This window comes from Vanacampus margaritifer, chromosome 10 (assembly GCF_051991255.1).
Source record: "Vanacampus margaritifer isolate UIUO_Vmar chromosome 10, RoL_Vmar_1.0, whole genome shotgun sequence".
NCBI classification, from domain to species: Eukaryota; Metazoa; Chordata; class Actinopteri; order Syngnathiformes; family Syngnathidae; genus Vanacampus; species Vanacampus margaritifer.
This window is the reverse complement of record NC_135441.1, coordinates 13484829-13506035: the sequence shown is the minus strand read 5'-3', so window position 1 is coordinate 13506035 and position 21207 is coordinate 13484829. Positions and strand designations below refer to the sequence as shown.

General features: G+C 38.2%; 2 protein-coding genes across 2 annotated transcripts; one reads left to right on the top strand and one right to left on the bottom strand.

The window, feature by feature from the left end:
* The first annotated feature begins 440 nt into the window (after window positions 1–440).
* neil3 (nei-like DNA glycosylase 3) lies at window positions 441–11654 on the top strand. Its single transcript, XM_077578983.1, is given in 10 exon segments — window positions 441–659; window positions 735–847; window positions 1409–1552; window positions 2078–2291; window positions 4357–4431; window positions 5324–5490; window positions 7769–7935; window positions 8899–9136; window positions 10142–10316; window positions 11252–11654. Coding segments are annotated over 10 exon segments (1599 nt in total). The 5' UTR covers window positions 441–554; the 3' UTR covers window positions 11453–11654.
* Window positions 11652–20446, bottom strand: aga (aspartylglucosaminidase). Its single transcript, XM_077578984.1, has 9 exons — window positions 20154–20446; window positions 17158–17311; window positions 16972–17084; window positions 15354–15466; window positions 14572–14677; window positions 14042–14117; window positions 13851–13958; window positions 12666–12799; window positions 11652–11817 (listed from the first exon to the last, which is right to left on the bottom strand). The coding sequence occupies exons 1-9, from the start codon at window positions 20263–20265 to the stop codon at window positions 11717–11719; spliced, it is 1017 nt and encodes a 338-aa protein (XP_077435110.1). The 5' UTR covers window positions 20266–20446; the 3' UTR covers window positions 11652–11716.
* Window positions 20447–21207: the final 761 nt, after the last annotated feature.

Below are 21207 nucleotides of genomic sequence, written 5' to 3'. Positions count from 1 at the left end.
TTTGAGTTGATGCACTAAAACTAATGTTTTCTCAAAATTCTTCAAATCAAAACACCAAATCAGAATTTTAATTCCTCATGTGAAATTAATATAGCCTGAAGAAGAAACATTCCACATATAGCAGGGATGGGCAAATTAAGCTTTAGTGAAGCGTCGAAGTTTGGTTCAGTTCTTGAAGCTTGAGTTATAGTGACCTCTTCTGGCGAAAAACACGACTACAGTTAATTTAAAACTAATGGGTATATATTTATAATAATATTTTCCTTCTTTCTTTCTTTCTTTCTTTCTTTCTTTCTTTCTTTCTTTCTTTCTTTCTTTCTTTCTTTCTTTCTTTCTTTCTTTCTTTCTTTCTACCTTTGCGGGACTCCCAGTTCACGATGGCGACCACTGAGCACGTCGCTACATAATATGCACTTTGGTGCCATCTACTGTTCTAGCCTCAAACACGCCCAACTCTCTCTCGTTTTGTAACAAACCCTATTGCGCATGCGTCAAATTGAATCATTGGCGGGGAAGACGACGACAGCAGAAATACTTGCTGCTAATGTTTCAAGATGGTTGAAGGTCCTGGGTGTACACTAAACGGCGAGAAGATACGCTCGAGGATCCAAAAGGGACAAAGAGTGAAAGAAATAAGAGGCAGCATATTCACTACGAACGTATGTTGTCCGCAAAAGACAATAACTTCTCTGTCTACTACTGCACATAATGACGTTCGTGTGTTTTAATTTCAGGGGTTCGAGCAGGAAAGAAACAACGCCTTCCAAAGGCTGAAAGGATGTCACTACACCGGCGTAGACACCCTGGGGAAGGAGCTCTTCTTGTATTTTGGCCCTAAAGCGTTGAGGTATGAAGTCAAAGCACGTCTACTAATAAAGGGTTCAACTTAAAATCATACATTTCCTTGTCATGTCATGTTCTGCGTTTCAGTGTTTCATAAACAGTGGGAAGGTGTGCCCCCCACCCCCATTTCTTTCTAAAAATAAATGAATAAAATATGTACATTAGACAGACACACTTAAGAACTTTCTGCATCGAGTACGGACAGGTTAATTTAATAGATATCTAAATTGGGTGAGCAAATCAAATGGTCTGTTAACTATCCTTGTGTACTTAGCAGCAGTAGACCAGATAACTCATCATAATGGCCAGTCCTGTTTTGTGATTCTTAAGACATTCACCTGGGTTGGTGAACAGATAATACACAGTTCGAGTACAATGAAATCCCAATACAAGAGCTGTATTTAAAAAAAGAAAAAGATAAAAAATTGCCTCCACAAAACAAAATATGCTCACTTTGACACGCCTCAATATGGTGGCTTCCGCTCTGCCAAAACTGCTTGTCTGTGCCTAATAAATATTTGCTTCCATACTCTTTAAAACTCTAAAACTGCAAATCCTCTTCTAGAGTCCATTTTGGCATGAATGGCTCTATGCGAATCAACGGCACAGAGAGGAAACATGGCGGTGGTGGTGGCTGCCTCGTCCCTGTGCTGGAAATCTATCTTGCCAACGAAACTGTGCGCTTCTTCGACAGCACGGTGGAATTGAGGTAAGGCTAAAACCGGACTGGAAAGGGGTCCCGCGAGTTCACTTTGGGGGTTGTGAATCCCGTCCAGTGAGCGTAGCCCACATGATTTTACCACAGGCGATGGTTGCATTGAAAAGCTCTCCTATTTCTAGACGTGTAACACATGTTTACTTCCGTTGTCCGTTGCTGATTTCAAAACGGATGCACTTAAACCGCGAGTTCTATTGAGCCATTTAAGATGGAAAAAAAATATTTGCCCTACATGCTTTCACCTGTAGTTCTCTCATGCAAATTTTTTTATGCTCATATATTTTTTCAAACTCACAATAAACAATAGTAACGTTTTTTTTTCTCATGCCTATAAATACAACACTAATAGAGCATATTTAAAATTAACCCTTTTAATTCTCATGAATATTGAACATTGGTATTGTATCGTAGATATGCCTGTGTGTGCACTGTGCACATACAGTACGTATAAGTGCAAGTACATTTGTGTGCGTGTGTGTAGTACTCATGTATGTGTGGTTGTTTGTGTTCTCACAGGTTGAGTGACGACTGCGAGAAGCGTGTGCAAGCTCTTCAGTTCCTGGACGTGTGCTCTCCGGCCTTCATCCCCTCACGCTCGGCCGAGGCGGCGAGACGCCACGGTGGCAGGATGCTCTGCGACGTCCTCCTGGACCAAGCCGTCATGCCGGGAGTGGGCAACATCATTAAAAACGAAGCTCTGTTCGATGCGGGCCTACACCCGACCGTGAAGGTACGGATGATGGATGGTGTGCAGCCGAAGATGGTGGTGGGGGGAAAAAAAAAGCGAGACATCCAGAGACATCCCACTCTGCGTAACGTTCTGGTGTTCTATCGAGTGATGTGTTGCAGTGGGGGGTGAAATGGGGCTTAACGCACACAGAAAGTAACGCAGTGCGGCAGGAGAAACTGAATAACTTTGGGATTTGATCTGATTTATAATACGACCAGTGTTTCCCACAGATTTTAAATCTACTCCGGTGGGTGGACGGGGGGTTCCTCAGTACTGCTACTTGCGTCTCCTTTAACCTCATGACGCCGAACTAATGTTACATGCGGTATACCTGGTCGTGACCCCTTTTTTAATTTTTTTTTTATATATACATCCATCCATCCATTTTCATTGGCCGCTTTTTCCTCACAAGGGTCGCGGGGGTGCTGGAGCCTATCCCAGCTGGCTTCGGGCAGTAGGCGGGGTACACCCTGAACTGGTTGCCAGCCAATCGCAGGGCACACAGAGACGAACAACCACACTCACATTCACACCTAGGGACAATTTGGAGTGTTCAATTAACCTGCCATGCATGTTTTTGGAATGTGGGAGGAAACCGGAGTACCCGGTGAAAACCCACGCAAGCACGGGGAGAACATGCAAACTCCACCCAGGAAGGCCGAAGCCCGGACTCGATCTCACGTCCTCTTTTATATATACACTAATATTAAATTTTCTTGAAATCTACTTGGGTGGTGGCCAGTTTACTTGGGTGGCCCGCTCAAGTATTAACATGGTTTAGGAAACACTGTACAACCCCCCAAAAAATCATAGCGTTGTTCAAAAGTTTAGGAGCCACTTAGAATTGTCCTTGTACTGTTTTTATTTATTTAAAAACAAACAAACAAAAAAACTTTTTTTTCACTATATTAACAATTTCTGATTGCCTTAACTCTTTCACTGCCACTGACGTTTAAAGACGTTATGTTATCTTCATGAAAGAAAATTAATTTTCTTTAAATATTACAAAAAAATTATATGTGTCATTTGAAGTAGGAAATACACAATTAAATAGTATATAATGGCAAAAGTGTGAATGGAAAACTAACATGCAATACTTCATAATTCCAATTAATACAGCCAAATTTTCTGTGAACTTCGGAAAATGTGTGTTGGGCTTGTGGTCAGACAGGAGATGATACACATATTTTGAGATTGTCCCATAATTTACTAATACTGGGACAATGTACAGAAAAAGATTGAAAGTATTTGTTAGGAAAAACTCAAGTGAGTTTTTTTTTTAATATTGATTGCAACAACAAAACTGTCTCTTGGCTTCTAACATAGAAAAATACTGGCAAATGGTTTAAACTGTAAGGAACATTGTGATATGGACTGTCTGTGTGCGTGTGTATGTGTGTGTAATTCTTTATGTTGAAATGTGTAGAAAGATAGATGGGATGCACAGATGTTTTCCAAGGATGCCTTTGATAAAACTAAAATAACAACAAATCTAACAAGTGTCCCAACACTTTTGAACAGTAGTGCACAGTTGCACATTTTTTTCTTGCAATATAAAAGAGTTCGCAGGTGTTCAATCATTAATACCACGTCTATATTTATTTTTTCAAACTAAAATTAGTTTGAGTGGGCGATCCTATCTCATGCAAATGAGCCACTGCTCACTCCACCCCCTCTACCAGGTTACCATGACAACTAGAAGCCCTACAGCTTGTTGAGACCTGCGTCTAGAAAAGTTGAGTGTGAATGGCAAAAGTGTAGATTAAGTAATTTTACTCCTGGAGCTAGCACCCCATCTCCATGATGACAAATTGCACTTAATTAGTTATACAATCTGTGGCGCATTCGCTGTGATTGGCTGGTGACCATTCCGGGTACTCAGGTACCGTGCTTGTCTCGCTTAGTCAGTCAGTATAGGCTCTAGCTTACCTGCGCCCCTAATTAGGAGAAAAAGGATGACTGGCTTGTGCACCTGCTGTGCTTGTGTTATTGATTTACTAAGTGTGAGTCGTTTTTTAATATCATTCTTGTTCTTATTTTTCTTCTTAACTCATACCTTCCTCAGGTGGAGCAGCTGTCGGATGAGCAGCTTCACCATTTGGTAAAGATGACACGTGATTTCACTCTTCTTTTTTACAAGGTGAGATGTTAATTTTTGTGTTTTTGTTTTTTAAATCACATTTTTTGCATTTCCTGTCTATTTTGTTGTATTGTTTTATAAAGTCTTTCCTCCCAAATATTCAGTTTTTTATATTTTGTACTATTGTTATGTTGCAATATTTTATACCTATATATTATAGTATGTGTTTGTATTTTTCCCTATTAAAAAATATCAACAATATCTATTTTTTTTTTCTGTCTATTCGCTGGTGTTTTTATCAAATAGTTGTATAATTTTGTCTAATATTTTGTTTTGGGGCAATTTTTTTATTTTTTTTAATGAAAATTACCACATCGAACAATTATTCGCATTTTTATATATATTTTTTGTATTACCATATTTGTATATTGTATTGTGTGCTAATTTATATTTTTCATCTAATAGTTTAATTTCAAACAACACAAATTGAAAAAGAATGTTTATGTAGTAGTATTTTTGTGTTTTGTCTTTTTTAACTACTTTCTACAATCTTTTTATTTAATACTTTCTCAATATTTGCACGTTTTTTTCTGATAGTTTTTGGATTCATAAATTTGCATTAAAAATACATGAAATGGTTTATATTACCAAATATTTTTTTGTCTGTCTTGTATTTCTGGTGAATATTTTTGTGTATTTTCAACCTAAAAATCAGATCTATAAAATTATACAAATTTATAATGAATGGTACTGTATGTTAGTTTTAAAAGAATGTCACAATCTAATTGAGAACATTGTTTATAGCATTTTTGGGGTAAGGTGAGAATTTCTGTAGCCTGCTGATAGTTTGTTTGCAGTTTACTTTTCAGCCATTATGGTGTCCATATTACTAGAACATACTGATGGCATCTTTTCACGCTCACTCAAACTCTCCCTTTTCTCTCTCTGCCAGTGTCGCAAGTCTGGCTCTGCGTTATGCACACACTACAAAGTCTACAAGCGTCCCCAGTGCGGACGCTGCTCCGGCGTCGTCACCGTCTGTCGTCTCGGTGACAACAGCAGGATGACGTACTTCTGCGGGCGCTGTCAAAGTCGTGATGCCGGCAGCGTCCACATCAGGTGAGAGCAAAACACTGTACTGGTGTCACTAATGAAATTACCGGTGTATGTGTTGTGTTGTGTAGTTTGGTTGGTTGACCTGAATAACAACTTTCTTAGCCTTTCACCTTCATAGAGCTTCCTTTTTAAAAATACAGTAGTCCCAGTGTTCTCAATAGGGTTGAGGTCAGGGGATGATAGTGACCAAGCTTCAGCGGTATAGAAACAAAATGCAAAAAAATGAATAAATAAATAAACCCCAGAATACATTTTATTGAAATCCTACAATAATGCTTAATAAGTGTAGTTAGTTTGGTTTACCCCAATAAAAATAGTGATTTTTTAAATTTTTTTCCTGAAAAATATTTGCATCCCTCTCATCCAAGTTCTGGATCAAATTCACTTGTGTTAATATTTGAAAAAATGCAAAACAAAAATCTGGTTTCGGTTTCTTCTTTATTATTGTACAGATACTTATGTGATATTAAATATTGTAACCGTCTCTCAGCTCAATCAACAAGCGAGCTGTTTTCAGGTGGGTGCTTCACTTTATTTATTTATCATCGGCTGCCGTGTGCAGTCGTGAAATCTACTTTTAAGTACAGTACAATTAAACACAATACCAGTTCCAAAATTAAGACAAATTATATAGTGAAGCATACATCTGCCTGTGAAGTACAAAGAAATCGCATCATTTAGTTTACCAGGGTCACTAATCCAAGATTCAAGATCTTACTTAGCTTTGTTTCTTCTTTCTTTACATAAAATCCAAAGCTTGATGGTTAGTAGGAGCTGGTAGTAACACAGAGGTTACAAGTGACATGGCAGAATCAGCATATTTGATTGTCCCGTGTACATTGTAAAACAAAAACATAAATGAATATATTTCATAATACCAGTTAGTTAGTAGCTTAGGTTTTACAACTAACTACACAGAGTTGAAACGCTACTTAAGTAAGCTTTGGAGCCGTTTTTCTGTCCTCAACAAAGCTTTCCGGATAGAAGGTTTCAGATCTGAGAGGCCATCTTTTACAGGCAGATGGGCTTGGCAGGGAGCGGGGAAGTGTTTCGGGTGCCACCAATGCGCGTGTTCAGTGCGTGTTTGCCAGACAGAGCACGGGCTCAACACCTCCTGGCTGGTGTTTGAGCGAGGCTTAGCGAGGGCTCCCCACCGAAAGCCCTTCAAACACATTACACAGCTGACAGATCAATCTGCGAGGGAAGTTTACTGTCGGCAGCCATCAGTACAATTCCATCCTTCCATCCATCCTTCCATCCTTCCATCCATCCTTCCCCACGATGATTGGCGGCCTTCTTGTCAAACATAGTGGAGTTTTATGTCGCGGCACTAACATTTAAATGCACGCCGCCTGCTCTTGGTGTTGCCTCACCAGCTGCTACAAGTGCAAATGTTTGTGTAACATTTTCGGGGTAGTGGGATGGGTTGTTAGTTTTTTTCTTCTTCTATTTTGTAGTTTTCAATATTGCTATGATAGTACCTGTATTTTTCTGTCCAATATTTTACATTTTGTGTGTGTGTTCTACCTCAGTATTTCTAATATGTGTATGTTTCATCTAATATTCTCGCTTTTTTTGTCTATTTCGTGTTTCTATTATTTTTTATTTTCTAATACTTTGGGTGGGTATTCTTTTAAAAAACAAAATATATATTTATGCATTTTCTATTTAATTTTTGTGGGTGTTCAGTATTTTACATTTTTAAAAGCTTTTTTCATCAAATATTGTATTTTATATTTTGATATTTGGTAACAATTGTTTTTTTAAATCAAGTGTTTTTTTATATTTTGAATTTTCACATTTTTAAAATTTGTTAGTAGCTGTAATTTTTTCTCTATTACAATGGATTTGTGTTAATATTGAATTTTTTTTTTTTATCAAACTCCACAAATTACATAAATATTGTTTAAACTAATGTTGCATTTTGTTCATTTTGTATTTTGTCCCAAATTCCGAAAAGCATTTTTCATTTATTTTATTTTCTATTATTATTGTTTGACACATTACTGCATTTTATCCCCTCAAATATTTGTGTATTATTTGCCCAATGTTTTTTTCAATATTTGAGCATATTTCTTTTGTCGAATTGGAAAAAAACAACTTTTGTTTTAATATTTTGGGATGAAATTTTCCATATTTATTTTTCCCCCTAATATTTTTCCATTTGTTAAGTTAACATCATTGTATGATTTCCCCCTAATACTTAGGTCATCAATCTTAGAAAAGCTTAAAGAAAAAATGTGTTTCAATTTCATTTTTATCCTTTGTTTCATGATTGCAGTCGACTTCCTGTCAGGAACACCCTGATTGGCTGGGCAAGCAGCAGGGGAGCATCCATTGAGAATGTGGCAAAGAGGGAGGAAGAGGACTGGGCGTGTCACTTGTGCACCCTCCTTAACCGGCCGGCCACCAAAAGCTGCGAGGCCTGCCTAACTCCCAGAGCTCCAGGTAAGAGTAAGACGAATCGGTGATGCATGTTACTGCTCCTTGCAGGACTGAAGTTGAACAGTAATATTTGTCATTGTTTTAGAGCTACTGTATTTAGCGTTTCCCCAGACGGCAGTAAATATTTTTCAAGGCAAGTCTTGTTGAAATTGCCAACTTATAATGCTTCCGCCTCCTGCCCTCTAAAGAAACACTCTGCAACATAACCTAAAGTGCCATCTTGTCTTCGCATTACTGAGATCACATGTGATCACATGTGAGAGCTGTGTTTTGGAGGCCTGCATTCTAGATCAGTGGTGGAACAGAAACTTCCATATTCATGCTTCAATATTTGAGTCTGTTTGTAATGGCTTTATTGTGATTTTTAGGTGACTATTATAAATGATTTTTAAATTGCATTTTTCATTTACTGGTAATATTTTTTGTCAGATTTTTCCCTGATCTTTTTTATTTATTTATTTATTTTTTAATATTTGTGTATTTTTCCAATTAGTATTTTTATATTGTTAGACTTTCATGATGCAATGTTATTGCTTACATTCTCATTAGACTGAATTACATTGGTGTACCTTATACTGATGTATATTTATCTTAGCAGTATCACGGTTGTATTGATTTAACGGTGATCAGTTTCCTTGCTATATAAAAGGGGTGTTAAATTTTCATAGCATGTCATTTCCATTTCCACTGAAACAAAACAGCATCCATCCATCCATCCATCTTCTTAACCGCTTGTCCTCACGAGGGTCGCAGGGAAACAGCATTTATGTTTATGTTTACTATCAGTATGTTCAGATGTACTTAAAGGACCTAGAGTTAGGAGATGTGAGACTACTGGACTTGCAGGAGTACATTAAAGTGTTCTCTAGTATTGTTTATGTAATAAAAGTGTGCATTTACAAGCTACGTTTTATGAGTGGAACCTCAGAATAAACCTGAAATGTGTCTTTATTGCTTCTTCCGCAGTCCACAAAGAGGACGCCTCTGCGCAGCCCTCCACCAATCTGGTGCTGTACCCCTGCAATGCCTTCACAAAACCCCGAGAGGAGCGCAAACTCAACTGGCGCTCCGCTTTTGGGACATCCACACTGCTCTTCTCTGACTTGAGGTAGATGCCGGAGCGGTCTCGCGGGGGAACGCCGGCCTCGTCCAGTCAGCCGTGCAAGAAAATGAGAATGGATGGCGGTCCCTCTAACAAGTTGGGGTGAGTGACTCACTCATGAATAACAATAATAAGAGCTTCCCTGGTCTGAGGGTACTCAAGTTTTATTTTCGGGTTATTTTCACCCTAACAAGACAAGTTTCATCTCTTCTGTTAGTGTGCACACAACAGCAGGGACACATCACAGTCCCACTAGACCCCCTCATGTGCATCCCACGCATGGAAAAACATTGCAATATTTCCAAGAATAAAATTTGATTTTTTTTTCTAGATAAAAAGTTGCATTAAAAGATGGTAAGTCCGAAATTACAAGAATACTCTTACCGTTTTAGAGAGTCAGAATTTTGTTGTTGTTAAGAAAATAAGTCTTAAATGTACAAGAATAAAATATTTTTTGATTAAAAAAAATATATATATATATTTTTGTTGCATTTTTTTCACATAAGTAATTACAACAATCTCCAATCCAAGTCCAATCTGTCATCCATTTTCTTTACCACTTATCCTCGCTAGGTTTGCTGTAAATTTATTAGAATTGTTATAATATTGAAAGAATAGTCATTTTGTGGGGAAACATGGCATCATCTTGCAAGAAAAAAAGTTGTAGTCTTACAAGACTAAAGTCTTAATATTATGAGCGTAAAATATTAGTTTTTTTTCCCCAAGAGAAAAGTGCCATTTTAAGAAAATAAAGTTGTTGTTTTTTTGTTTGTTTTTTAAAGCTGGAATATACTGCCAATATTGGGTTTCCACAAAAACAGTTGTTATACAGAATATTTTAAAATATCTGTAAAAAGAATTATATATTTATTGGGAGACTATCTATAAATGGGTGAATCCGCAGGTGCCAAACGATGAGTATGTGAGGAGTCCACTGTATTTTGAGAAATAGCTGTCAATTTATGAGAAATAAAATTTCATTTCCTCGAGCAAACAACTCACAATTTTTAAGAGAATATAGTCACTATTGAGTAAAAAGAAAACATCTTATGAGAAAAAAAGGCAGTGTGTTTTCCTGTTTTATAGCCGTTTTGTTTCCTCTGGTAGTGCACACACAACAGCAGGGATGGAACCTGGACCCTCAGGCCCATGTGCCCCTCCTTCATGTGTGTCCCATGGTCGCCCAGCTCTTCTGCGAGTGGTCCACAAGGATGGCGACAATAAAGGACGAAGGTTTTTTGTCTGCTCGCTGTCCCGGGAGGCAAAGTGCGACTTCTTTGAGGTGAGACGTCTCACCCCATGTGTCTGCAATTTTTGCTGACACTAACGAGACATTTATTTATTTTCTCAACTTTAAACAGTTCCCAGGTGTCTTTCTTAGGCGTGACATACGTTTCATGAAAATACCAGAGATTCAAGAATTACAGTACACTTTAAACTACTTCACAACTTAAATTTTAAACTTTTCCTTCAAAGATGATTTCTTTATATTTCTTTAACAAAAACAATTCTAGCTTTTCCTTTTAAAGATGATCCCTTTTTTCCCTCAGTTTTTTTTTAAATTTGTGTAATATTACAAGTTTAGCATACGATAATAATTTTTTTTCCTTGACATTTTTTTATTCTTGTAAGATTATAACTTTTTCTTGAAAAATGATTCTTATCTTATTACAAAACATTTTTTCCTTAAAACAAACAAACATAATATCATAATATCCTGATTTATTTCCAAACCGTTATTGCTAACGTTTCAAATTTCAGTTCTGAATTTTTCCAACTTTCCCCTCGTAATACTGACTTTCCCCCCTTAAATATAAAACGTCTCAAAAGATGACATTTGCTGTGAAAAAATTCTGTGACTATGTGGGGTATTGGGTAAAAACAAACAAAAAACGGCAATTACTGGTGTGGGGATTCACGAATCCCGAACTGCCAATAATCGGGGGTCTAATGTATTACAATGTTTTTCTTGAACAAATCTTTTTTCCCAAAATGTGATTTAAAAAAAACAACTTTTTTTTTACTCTCATAGTCATAATGCAATTTTTTCCCAATGATGTTACAGTTCAGCAAAAGTCAGACTGGCTCACTCACCAACACTTTTTTTTAAATTTCACACTTAAAGGCTAGTCAAACCCTCCAGAGATCCAATTATTTGTGCACAAGCCATTACAAAATAAATTTTCAATAATCCGTTCCGGTTTTTTGCTTTTCCAGTGGGCTGACTTGCACTTTCCCTCCTGTCATCATGGCAAACGATGCGTGATGAGGACTGTGCTCAAGCTGGGACCCAACAACAGCCGCGACTTCTACACCTGCGGCTTCCGAAAGGGTAAACAGTGCAATTATTTCCAGTGGGCGGATGGCGGACCTGGTGTTTCTCCAAGTCCTGTTAGCATCCATTTAGGACAAAAATGATGCAGGACTAAAATTATATTTAAATCAGGGCTAAAAACCACATAAAGTACCATTAAATGGATACATTCAAAATGGGCTCTATGGTTGATACAGTAGCTACTGTAACTTATTTATGTCAATCATGGGTGTGAATTTACATTTTATCGCCATAATGAGTTATAAAGTGTTTATATATTTAATAAAGATGCCAAACAAAGCCTCACATTGCAGTTATTTTATTGTTGTCAAATTGGCTCTAAAATCTTTGGTAAAAAAAAAAAAACATTAAAAACAGTCCACTGACTTAAGAAGCGGCTCATCGGACTCGCCGTTTGACACCATGTAGTGAAACTGCAAGAAGCCAGGCACCTTGTTACAAGCCGCACCTTTATAAAAAAGAAAAGAGAAAAAAAAGAGCAATAGCAAATGTTAATTATTTTTTTTTTTTGCAGGTGAAACTTATCAAAATCGATGTTAACATTTTTGTGCCTGTACTTTTAAACATCTGAACCAATGAATGACATTTACACAACATACGGTACTTAGCATATTTCCTCCAGGGGCGTTTCATATATTGAGGTTTGGTTGGCTGTTTTGATGAGTGACGTAAAAGTTACTTTTGTAGCGTGAAATTTACATCCTGGTCCTGGGTTTTCTGCTATTCCCCTTTTTAAAAGTTCTGAGGGCACATTTTCATGTTTTTTTTTTTTTTTTTTTTTTGTAGCCTTAGCTTCAAAATGTAAGCATTTATCTTGTTTGCTTTCAAGTGATTCAGAATGAAGTTTTGGTCTTCGGATATGCCAACAATGCAGACTTAAAAATAGATGAAACTTGTCAACCAAATAAGTTAATGACACTTGTAGATACATCTTGGCCGACAAACAAATGAGCTCTATATCATGATCAGACTGAATCACACAGTTAATGCATCTTAGTAGGCACTGCTGTTTTGGTGAGATCCTAAAAATTTAATGCTGCAGGCTCTAAAACGGTGAGCCAAATTTGACCACAGTCGAAGGCGTTCCTCAATTCCCCTTTCACATAGCTGGCGTTCTGAAGAACATTTTAAAATGTTCCAATCCTGAATCCTTGAAAATGTAACATAAATTATTAATTTATTTACTTTTAAACACAACAATCTCCCAATTATTGTCTATCAGGTAAGTAATAATCATGTTTGTCATATCGGCGCATTTGGCGCCATCCATGTGTGTATGTGAATCCAAATACTCACCATAATGGCCTGTCGTGTTAGCACAGATGATCGCCCCAAAAAAGCCCACGTAATGCCTCTTAATCCTGGAAATGGCCATCTTGCAGGCTGCCGAGGGATCCGTCCCGGCCCTCATCAGCTCCACCGCCAAGTAACTGTCGGCAGTGTGGCATTGGACAGGCGTCAGGCCAACTAACGAGGGCTTGTCAAGGCCGCTAAGCGGGCTGTCACAGTAAGCTCGGGGTGCATTGCTGTCCCTCAAGGCGGAATCTACGCTAACACTCTTCATAGGACAAATTAATGGACTCTAGTTCAGTGTTCTGCTATTTCAAGGGGAGGAAAAGTCATTGTTAAATGCAAAAAGTTTTTTACAGGTTTTTTCCCTGGTAGTATACTGTACTACGGGGGAATAAAAAAATATCTTAAGCTAGACAACTATAGATAAAGATAGTTGCACACTAAGTAGTTACAAAATGTAATAAAATGTCAAGAATAAATGTGGATTTTTATTTATTTTAGATAAATAGCTGTCATCTTGTGAAAATCAATTAGCATTTTTTCCAAGTTAAACGTCATAATCTTTAAGGAATTAAAGTAAAGTACCACTGATTGTCCCCTGAGGGAGCGGTGACCAGCAGTGGGGGGCCGCGCTCGAGAATGATTTGGTGATCTAACCCCCCAATTCCAACCCTTAATTCTCAGTGTCAGCAGGGTGGCAATGGGTCCCATTTTTATAATCTTTGGTATGACCCGGCCGGGGATTGAACCCACAACCTCCTAGTCTCAGGGCGGACACTCTACCACTAGGCTACTGATCTGGTAATTAAGTTTTTTTCCCAATTTTTTTTTTAGCCTTATGAGAAAAACTGTATTTTTGAGAACGAAAAAAAAGTTATGTGAATATCATCGTATTTTTGTCCACCCTAAAATTTGCAAGTACTGGAAAAAAATTACATTGTATCCGTAATGTGAATTTTTTTTTTTACAGAATTGTACAGCGATAGTCAAAAGCTTACAAAACTGCCTTTTTTTCTAAATGTCATTTTTCTTGAAAGCCATAATCTAAAAAAAAATAATAATGGCAATTTTCAAAGACAAAAGGCAGAATATGAGGAGGAAAAAAATAACCTGAACTAAAGGTAACAGTTTGGGCCAGTGCAAGTCACACTTTGTTATACCATCAGCATAAAAGCACAGGGAAGCTACCTCGGCAGAAAGCGCATCATGATGTCACCGTCTCCAGTTGCGGCAGCGGCTCCGGCCGAGCTGTCAGCGTATGCTCCCGCCCCGACTATCGGAGAGTCCCCAACTCGACTGTGTGTCGGGATACAATATGTCTGAGTGTAACATATGAACATGCACATTATTTACTACTGAAGTCCCAATAATTGACGTACCCTGGAACTTTATGAGTGCGCCCATTAGTGGATGTTCCCGCAGCCACGTGGCCGTATTGATCAAACGCGATCATACCTGGTCAAAAAACAAAAACAGAAATTGAATTACAGGTGCAAGCATTTGGGCACATTCTTTAGTAGGTGTGAGTGTGAGCCCTGGAGTTCACCCAAAATGGCTGACATACGGTTAAATTTTTTCTTTAGGCAGTTACATTTTGCTAACTTTCAAGGGGTGCTCCTTAGTAACTTTTGAGGGGTCATATTGGGGGACCCCTGTTCATATATGCATTTTCGAGAAGATACACAAAATTTGAGGTTATTAAGCTGTCCACGGGGCGCTACTTTGTGAATTTTGGGTAGTCACGTTCAGGACCTTAAACAAATAAATGAAAAAAAGTAACATAAAATAAATAAACTGGGTCAAGTAAGAATCAATGACATCCAGTGGCTAAGATGGGTCTTGCAACTACGTAATATGTAAGGAAGGACCAAAACTGATGCAAATCTCAAGCAAATTCATAAAAGCCCACCTATGGTGTCGTGGGAGTGAATATTAGTCGGAAGGTGCTTTTTCGGTCCCAGCTTCCCTTGGGGCTTGTAGGGAGGACATGATTCAGATGGGTTGGGGCAAACATTCTGGGGAAGAAACAGTAAATGATATTAATGATGATTCATATCCATTAATTTTCAAATTTTATGTTTGTTTTTTAAATCAAAAAAAAGTCAAGAACATGATTATCGAATATCGATTGCATTTGTAAGTTTGAATTTCCTTATTCCTGTTGATTAGGCCCGCATCCCACTGAGACGAACAATTGCAAAGATAGCGAATGTTGACTTCACATCAGAGTTCTTTCAAGGTCTCAACCATTCTTAAAATGTTCTCAGAACAGTATCCAGCAATTTAAATGTTTTTTTTTGTCACAAGGATATTTTGAACATGTTTCCATATCTTGTAAGAAAATTCGTTTATTCTCAAAATATGTCAACTTTCTTCTTGTAATATTTTGGTATTTTTTCCTCTTGTCATTGTGTTTAGAAAATTTTAGGTTTGATTTTGATGTTTAAACAAGCAAGGATTAAACTTTAACACCGGCCGACTTGATTTGTACCATAACGAGAGAGTAAAGGATTATCTTGCGGCTATAACTTTGAAGGTCAGGATAAATTCAACACTTGTAATGGTAACAAGTCATTCCCCCCCCCCCATGTAAGACATAATTATTAGCATGCCAGTCATGTTTGCAGCCCAATATCTTTTTGTAGCAGCACGCCTGGAGCTAACGCTAATCAACATTAGAGGCACACTCACCTTTCGGTAATTAGGTTGGCAGTTGCCCTTCAGCCACTGCGTGAAAATATTCAACGACTTGACGGTGGTCAGGTCCTCGGCAATGAAGCCCATGTTTTCTGCGAACACCGTCGCTGCAAGGAAAGACGGACATACTGCTTTAGAATTTTTTGACATGAGAGCCAATTTTACAGCCCTAATTTGTTCTCCTATCAAAATGTAATCGCAACTGAGGAGCCAGCCCATGATTCAACCAGACGTTAACATGCCTCGGATGAAACCAGAGCGCTCAATAGATGCCTTCAGGTTGCTTTAAATTAGTTTAGGAATAAATTTCACCCAGGTTGGCTTTGAATTTAATCACAAAACGTAGGATAATGAACACTTAGGAGATCCTTGGCACGTTGTGTGCCGTTCAAGTTTTTATTTTCAAGCCATTTTTGGCTTGTTGATTCAAAATCGGTCAAATGAGCTAGGTACTACATTCATGTTAACATTTTAAAGATGTCCATGTGGACTACTGGCTTTCAAGTTTGTCCTTCTGATACTGGAGTGCTACGTTTACCCAATTCAAAGCATGAAGCAAAAATGTCTTAGAAGCGTGTTTCATATAGATATTTATTGTATTATATTAGTTAGACTACTGCACATTTTGACTTTTTTATACATTCCAGTTTGGAGAATTCACTGTATTGCTTTTTGAGTTTTTCCACCAGATGGCACTACTTTTTACCCCATTCAAAGCATGCACGGAATTGTGATACCACTTTACTGTTTGTACAAGGGTGCCTCGCTACCAAAATGAAAACTGTCACTACATATTTCAGATAACAGTGCACACTCCCATTATCCGAGTAAATATGACAGATAATCAGTCGCGCAGATATGGCCATGACAATACCCTCCAATTTAAAACGAGTTTCAACAACGCAATTGAAGTGACTGGTTGTCGATTGGACAGTCAGAGACACTGGTGGGATTTCCTCGGGCTTCACAGTGTTGAATTGTGTATAGGACGCACAAACCAAACAGAATATCTCGTTAGTGGCGGTTCTCCTGGAGAAAATGCCTTAATGATGGCAGGAGGTCAAAGAAGAGATGTCCAGACTGACTGCGAAGTGGAATATATAGGAGAAGATCTCACCAAGATGTGGAACATTGAAGATCACACCTGATGACTCGGCTGTTTGTTAACAACTTGGAAGCTACAATTTGGAGGGATCTGACAGCAGAAATTGGAGAAAAACGTCGCCTGGTCAGATGGGGTCTCCATTACTGCTGATGTGTGATTAGTGTCAGCGTGTGGTGGAAACAACATGAAAGCTTGCATTCGTCCTGCCTCGTAACGAGTTGGGTTCAGGCGGCGGGATGTTTTCTTTGCCTCCCTTGAGTAACATATGGATTACAAGCCATAGCCTTCCCTTGTGTATTGTTACTGACCACATACAACACTTGATGAGTGTTGTCTGTTTTATTCGAGTTGCTTACGGCGCAGTATCCGACCTCAAACCAGGGTTAGTGTTTCAAAATAGGGTTTCAAATTATGGTGATAAATTTGAGTTAGGGTGAGTGTTGACATTTGCTTTCAACCCAAATGAGAGTGGGAAGTGAGTCTCTGGTCGCAATCTGGTCGTCATACCCGACTCCGCCACCAGCATGGTGTGCTCCGTGCGTTCCATCACTGCTCTGGCTACGCCAATGGCGTTCTTGATCCTCCTCAGGTCGGCCACGGCGCCTACCTCCATTGTGTTGCTGCTCACACGGACACAAATGTCATTTTACCACCCTTACCTTTCGGAATTGTGTTTTTTTTCCTCCTCGTTACCCGTTCATGATCATGGCATCCAGCGTTGTCTCACCGCTTTCGTCTGGGCTACCGCCGTAGCCCACGCTGCCATCACACTGCTCCTTTTGACAGCAGTCGCACCCCGCCTCCACCGCGTCCAATACCGAGCCACCGGACTGCAAGACCGCCCATGCTGGAGCGGCAAAACAAACACATGACACGTATTCATTGATTGTTAAAGACCCTACAATGTGAATTCAGAGACCTTGTTTGAAGATAATAGCAGAAAGCTAGCAAAGACTGAGAACTAAGCATTGTGGTACTCATTTGTGGAACAAGCCCGCTTTTCATTGCCTGCCATGAGTGTGCGCATGTTGCGGAGTGAAGGTGGTATGTCAAATGTAGAAGACTTACAGGGACTTGATTCAACCAACTGCATGGATTTAAGCTATGGATGTAAAAAAAATAAATAAATGGTGTGCGGAATATCGTGAGCCGATGCAGCTCTGCGGGATGAGATAAGACACGTAGGGATGTCAATGACAATTGATTTCAACAAATTAAAATTTTACACTACAGCCCTTTCCTTTACACACCCGCTTTTTCCTGCCTTTTTTTTTTTTAACGTCCTCCGTCAATGATAGGCTGTAAAGTTTACTACCTAAGACACGCCCCCGCCACCCGTAGTGTTCAAAGCAATTGCCAAGCATCTAATTATCTCATCTGCTCATGTTATTCTATACAGTTCGCCCCTTTTTAAATTCTGAAAAAAATTATTTGTAGGCCTATTGGACATTAAAAATAAATAAACAGATTTATAGTAATATTATGACTCCTCACCCCAAAATAAAACTTTATTTTCATGAGTCTGAAAATTATGAAAAACAATTTTATTCTTGTGGTATTAGTCTTTTTTTCCCCCCTCATAACATTACTACCTTTTTTCTTGGAAAAAAAAATATTTGTATTGCAGGATGACATGAATTTTTCTCTCTAAAGATTGAGTTTATTCTCTTTAATGAAAAATTTTCCATTAAATTACAACTTTTCTTAAACAAATTACCTGCATATTGTAATGACTTTTTATTTTCTTTATTCTTGTTTTGACTTCACTTTTTTTATGTGAAAAGTTTTTCTAAAAAAAAATACGATGAGCTTGTAATTACAACTTTCTACATGCAGATGAACCCCTTCGTTCTATTTTTTTTATTTTATTTTATTTTTTTACTGCATATATATTTTATTCAGGTAACACAGTGTACCTTATTAATTTGTTCTGTGACCACAATTGTAATTTAAATCAAGTACCTCAAATAATTTTCCCTCATTAAAATGATTGGAATTGCTGTTAATCTGTTCCAACATCTCTCTCACACACAAATTGTAGTTTCTTACCACCTCATAGATCTTATCGTTAGCATGTGTGCTTCTGGTGTTTCCTATTGTATGTTAGCATTAAGCTAACGGAGGTTTTGTAGTTGTTATAAATACACAAAGTGTAATTCTCTGTTTTATGTTTAGTTTGACAGTAACCTTCATTCAGCAGAGGGTGACAATAAATGGCTAGAAGTAAGTTAGTATTCAGAACGACTTGCTCTCAGGCACTTTTCCTGACATAGGCCGCTCACAAAAAAAAGAGAAAAATCTTGCTTGTGTTCTTGCCCACTTGATTGGTGGGCAGACAATCCAGATGCATTACTATTTGTATACAAGCAATTCCAAAGCCACTTCTCCAGCTTTGAATTTGGTTTCCTTCAACTTGTCGCACATCCTCGGGTGCCAAATTGCTGTCTCAAAAGAGGAAATGATGCAACTCAGTGGCAAACGCCTTCTGCTGCTTCCCTATGACTAGAATGTGTGGGTTTGAGCGTCTTGTTGCTCCATGTCCAGTGTTGTACTGATGTTTTAACAGAAATTTCAGAGTACAGTGAGATCTCAAGGCCAACAAATTGACAAGTTGCATCCATTGAGGTGATAGCCATAGCATGGTAATTTGCCCGCTATCACACCATCAGCCTCAGGAGACTGGGGGGCGGGAAAGATGATGTACAGCTGATAAATTAGTTTCCATCTATCAAGCGCAAGATATTTTTCCAGTTAGCTCCCATCTCGTCCAGATTTCATCTGTCAGAATGGCTGCGTGGAGCGCACCTGGCGGAAAGCCGCCTTGACAGATAAAACTCTGAGCAAACGCTTAAGTGTTTTCACTTCCAAACTGCGACTTTCTGATGCATCATCCCCGATGGGCAGACACTCCCTGTGATGGCCTTTATGAATCCCACTTTCGTTCAAATGCAGACTCAGATGCTCAAGTTTCACATCATCATAAGGGAGCAAATAACATATAGTGGTAATGGATTTGAGTCTGAATCGAATGTGACCTCTCAAAACCCTTATGTGACCTCTTCAAATCTACCTGCTATTTTGTTTTTTGTTTTTTGCGATAAAAGAGGAATGGTCAAGAATTAATCCTTATCTTTATATATGTCTAATCTACAACCATAGGAAACGTTTGGTTTTGGTTATTGATGCAAAATGAGGGTCAATCATGTACTATAAATCCAAGGGTTCACTTTTTCTACCCTGTGCTGTGAATGTTAGTTTACATTATTTTACATAATATTTTGTGCTGTATAGAAATAATAAAACAATTGTTATTAGTTTAATCGGCCTCTGTTTATTCTTGTGATTTAGATGATCAGACTACAATTGAGGATCAATCTCTACAGAAATTTAATACATTCTAAAGGGCTTACATAATTTTACTTGACATAATATTTGACTTAGATCCAAGAAAATGTCTCATTTATAACGATAATGTCAAACTAGGCACAATATGAACGAATTGCAACTAGTTTAACGTTGCTTAGCAACTAGGTACGCACAAAATGGCGTTCTAAACGTAACACGAAGAACGTCCCGCTTAACGACTCTTCCGGTCACGAGTTTCAAACTCTGGACGGACCTGAAGATTTGTGATTACGCAAACAGAAAAAATTAACTCCCGATGCATTTAAATAGGAAACAAATAATACCTGCAGCCGTCGCATTTTTGAAGCTCCATGTATTGATAACCAGTGGTAACGAGGCTTGTCCAAGCGCGAGCAGGCATGAAATTAAAGTGAAAAACATCAGCGACGTCGGCATTTTGTCTATAAAGGACGGCACGGAAACACTAAAACACCTCAAATTACTATTTAATTTTGTTACTTCATGGCCACCCGACAGAATAGTTTGCTACATTTTCCAATGTAAAATAAATATGCTGCGCTAATAAAGTACCAAAATCTGTTGTTGCTGAGCACGATCATTAGTCACTTCCTGATGACGTCACACATCAAGCGGCATGATATTTTTAAAGAGACACTGCCATTGCGACCATTTATATTTCGGGCGACATAAAGTCCGTCTTTTTATTCAAAATAAACTGAACAAAAACAAATACAAGTGTCGTTGTTATTGTGTAATACAATGTAAAATACACAATTTGATGAATTAATCATTTAATATGTCATTTAATTAAATGATAACCCCTCAATGATAACTGGACGCAGGATACAAGTCTCAAAGACCCATCTGAAATTCAATAAGAAGTTGGCCATTTTTGTTTGAAAATTATACCATTATGGGTGCTTCTAAAAAAGAAGAAGAAAAAAGATCCCCACACTAGTAATTTCCACCGATGGATGAAATAACAGAATGCAAGAAAAAGTCTCAGGGATACACATCTGAAATTGAACGGCCATATTGGTTTGAAGCGTCCATTTAAGGTGAATTTGTGGAATGTCACATGACTGAAGCCAGAAAACAGGTTAGCAGACTTCCTGTGTGTGCAATGTCTATGATAACTTTGGGGTGGTGACATCATGCGACAAGATTAAGAATCAACACATGCCTGAAATTGAATGGTAAGTTGAACATTTTGGTTCGAAGCAGCCATTTTGGGCAAATTCCTAAATGAGCCCGGGTCGGAAGCAAGTATTCTAGACAGTGAACAACATTAAATAACAAAGTATCTCAGCATTTACGCCATGGATGCATAGCTTTCGAGTTTGATGATCATTATAAGGATTTTTAGAGAATTGAGCA

What these genes read in the sequence shown, in the direction of transcription:
- aga (XM_077578984.1), bottom strand. Translation starts at nt 20,265, where the DNA reads ATGCCGACGTCGCTGATGTTTTTCACTTTAATTTCATGCCTGCTCGCG. An exon ending in CAAAAATGCGACGGCTGCAG is followed by an intron (nt 17,312 to 20,153) that starts GTATTATTTGTT and finishes TTGCCGCTCCAG; the next exon opens with CATGGGCGGTCTTGCAGTCC. An exon ending in CATGCTGGTGGCGGAGTCGG is followed by an intron (nt 15,467 to 16,971) that starts GTATGACGACCA and finishes CTTTCCTTGCAG; the next exon opens with CGACGGTGTTCGCAGAAAAC.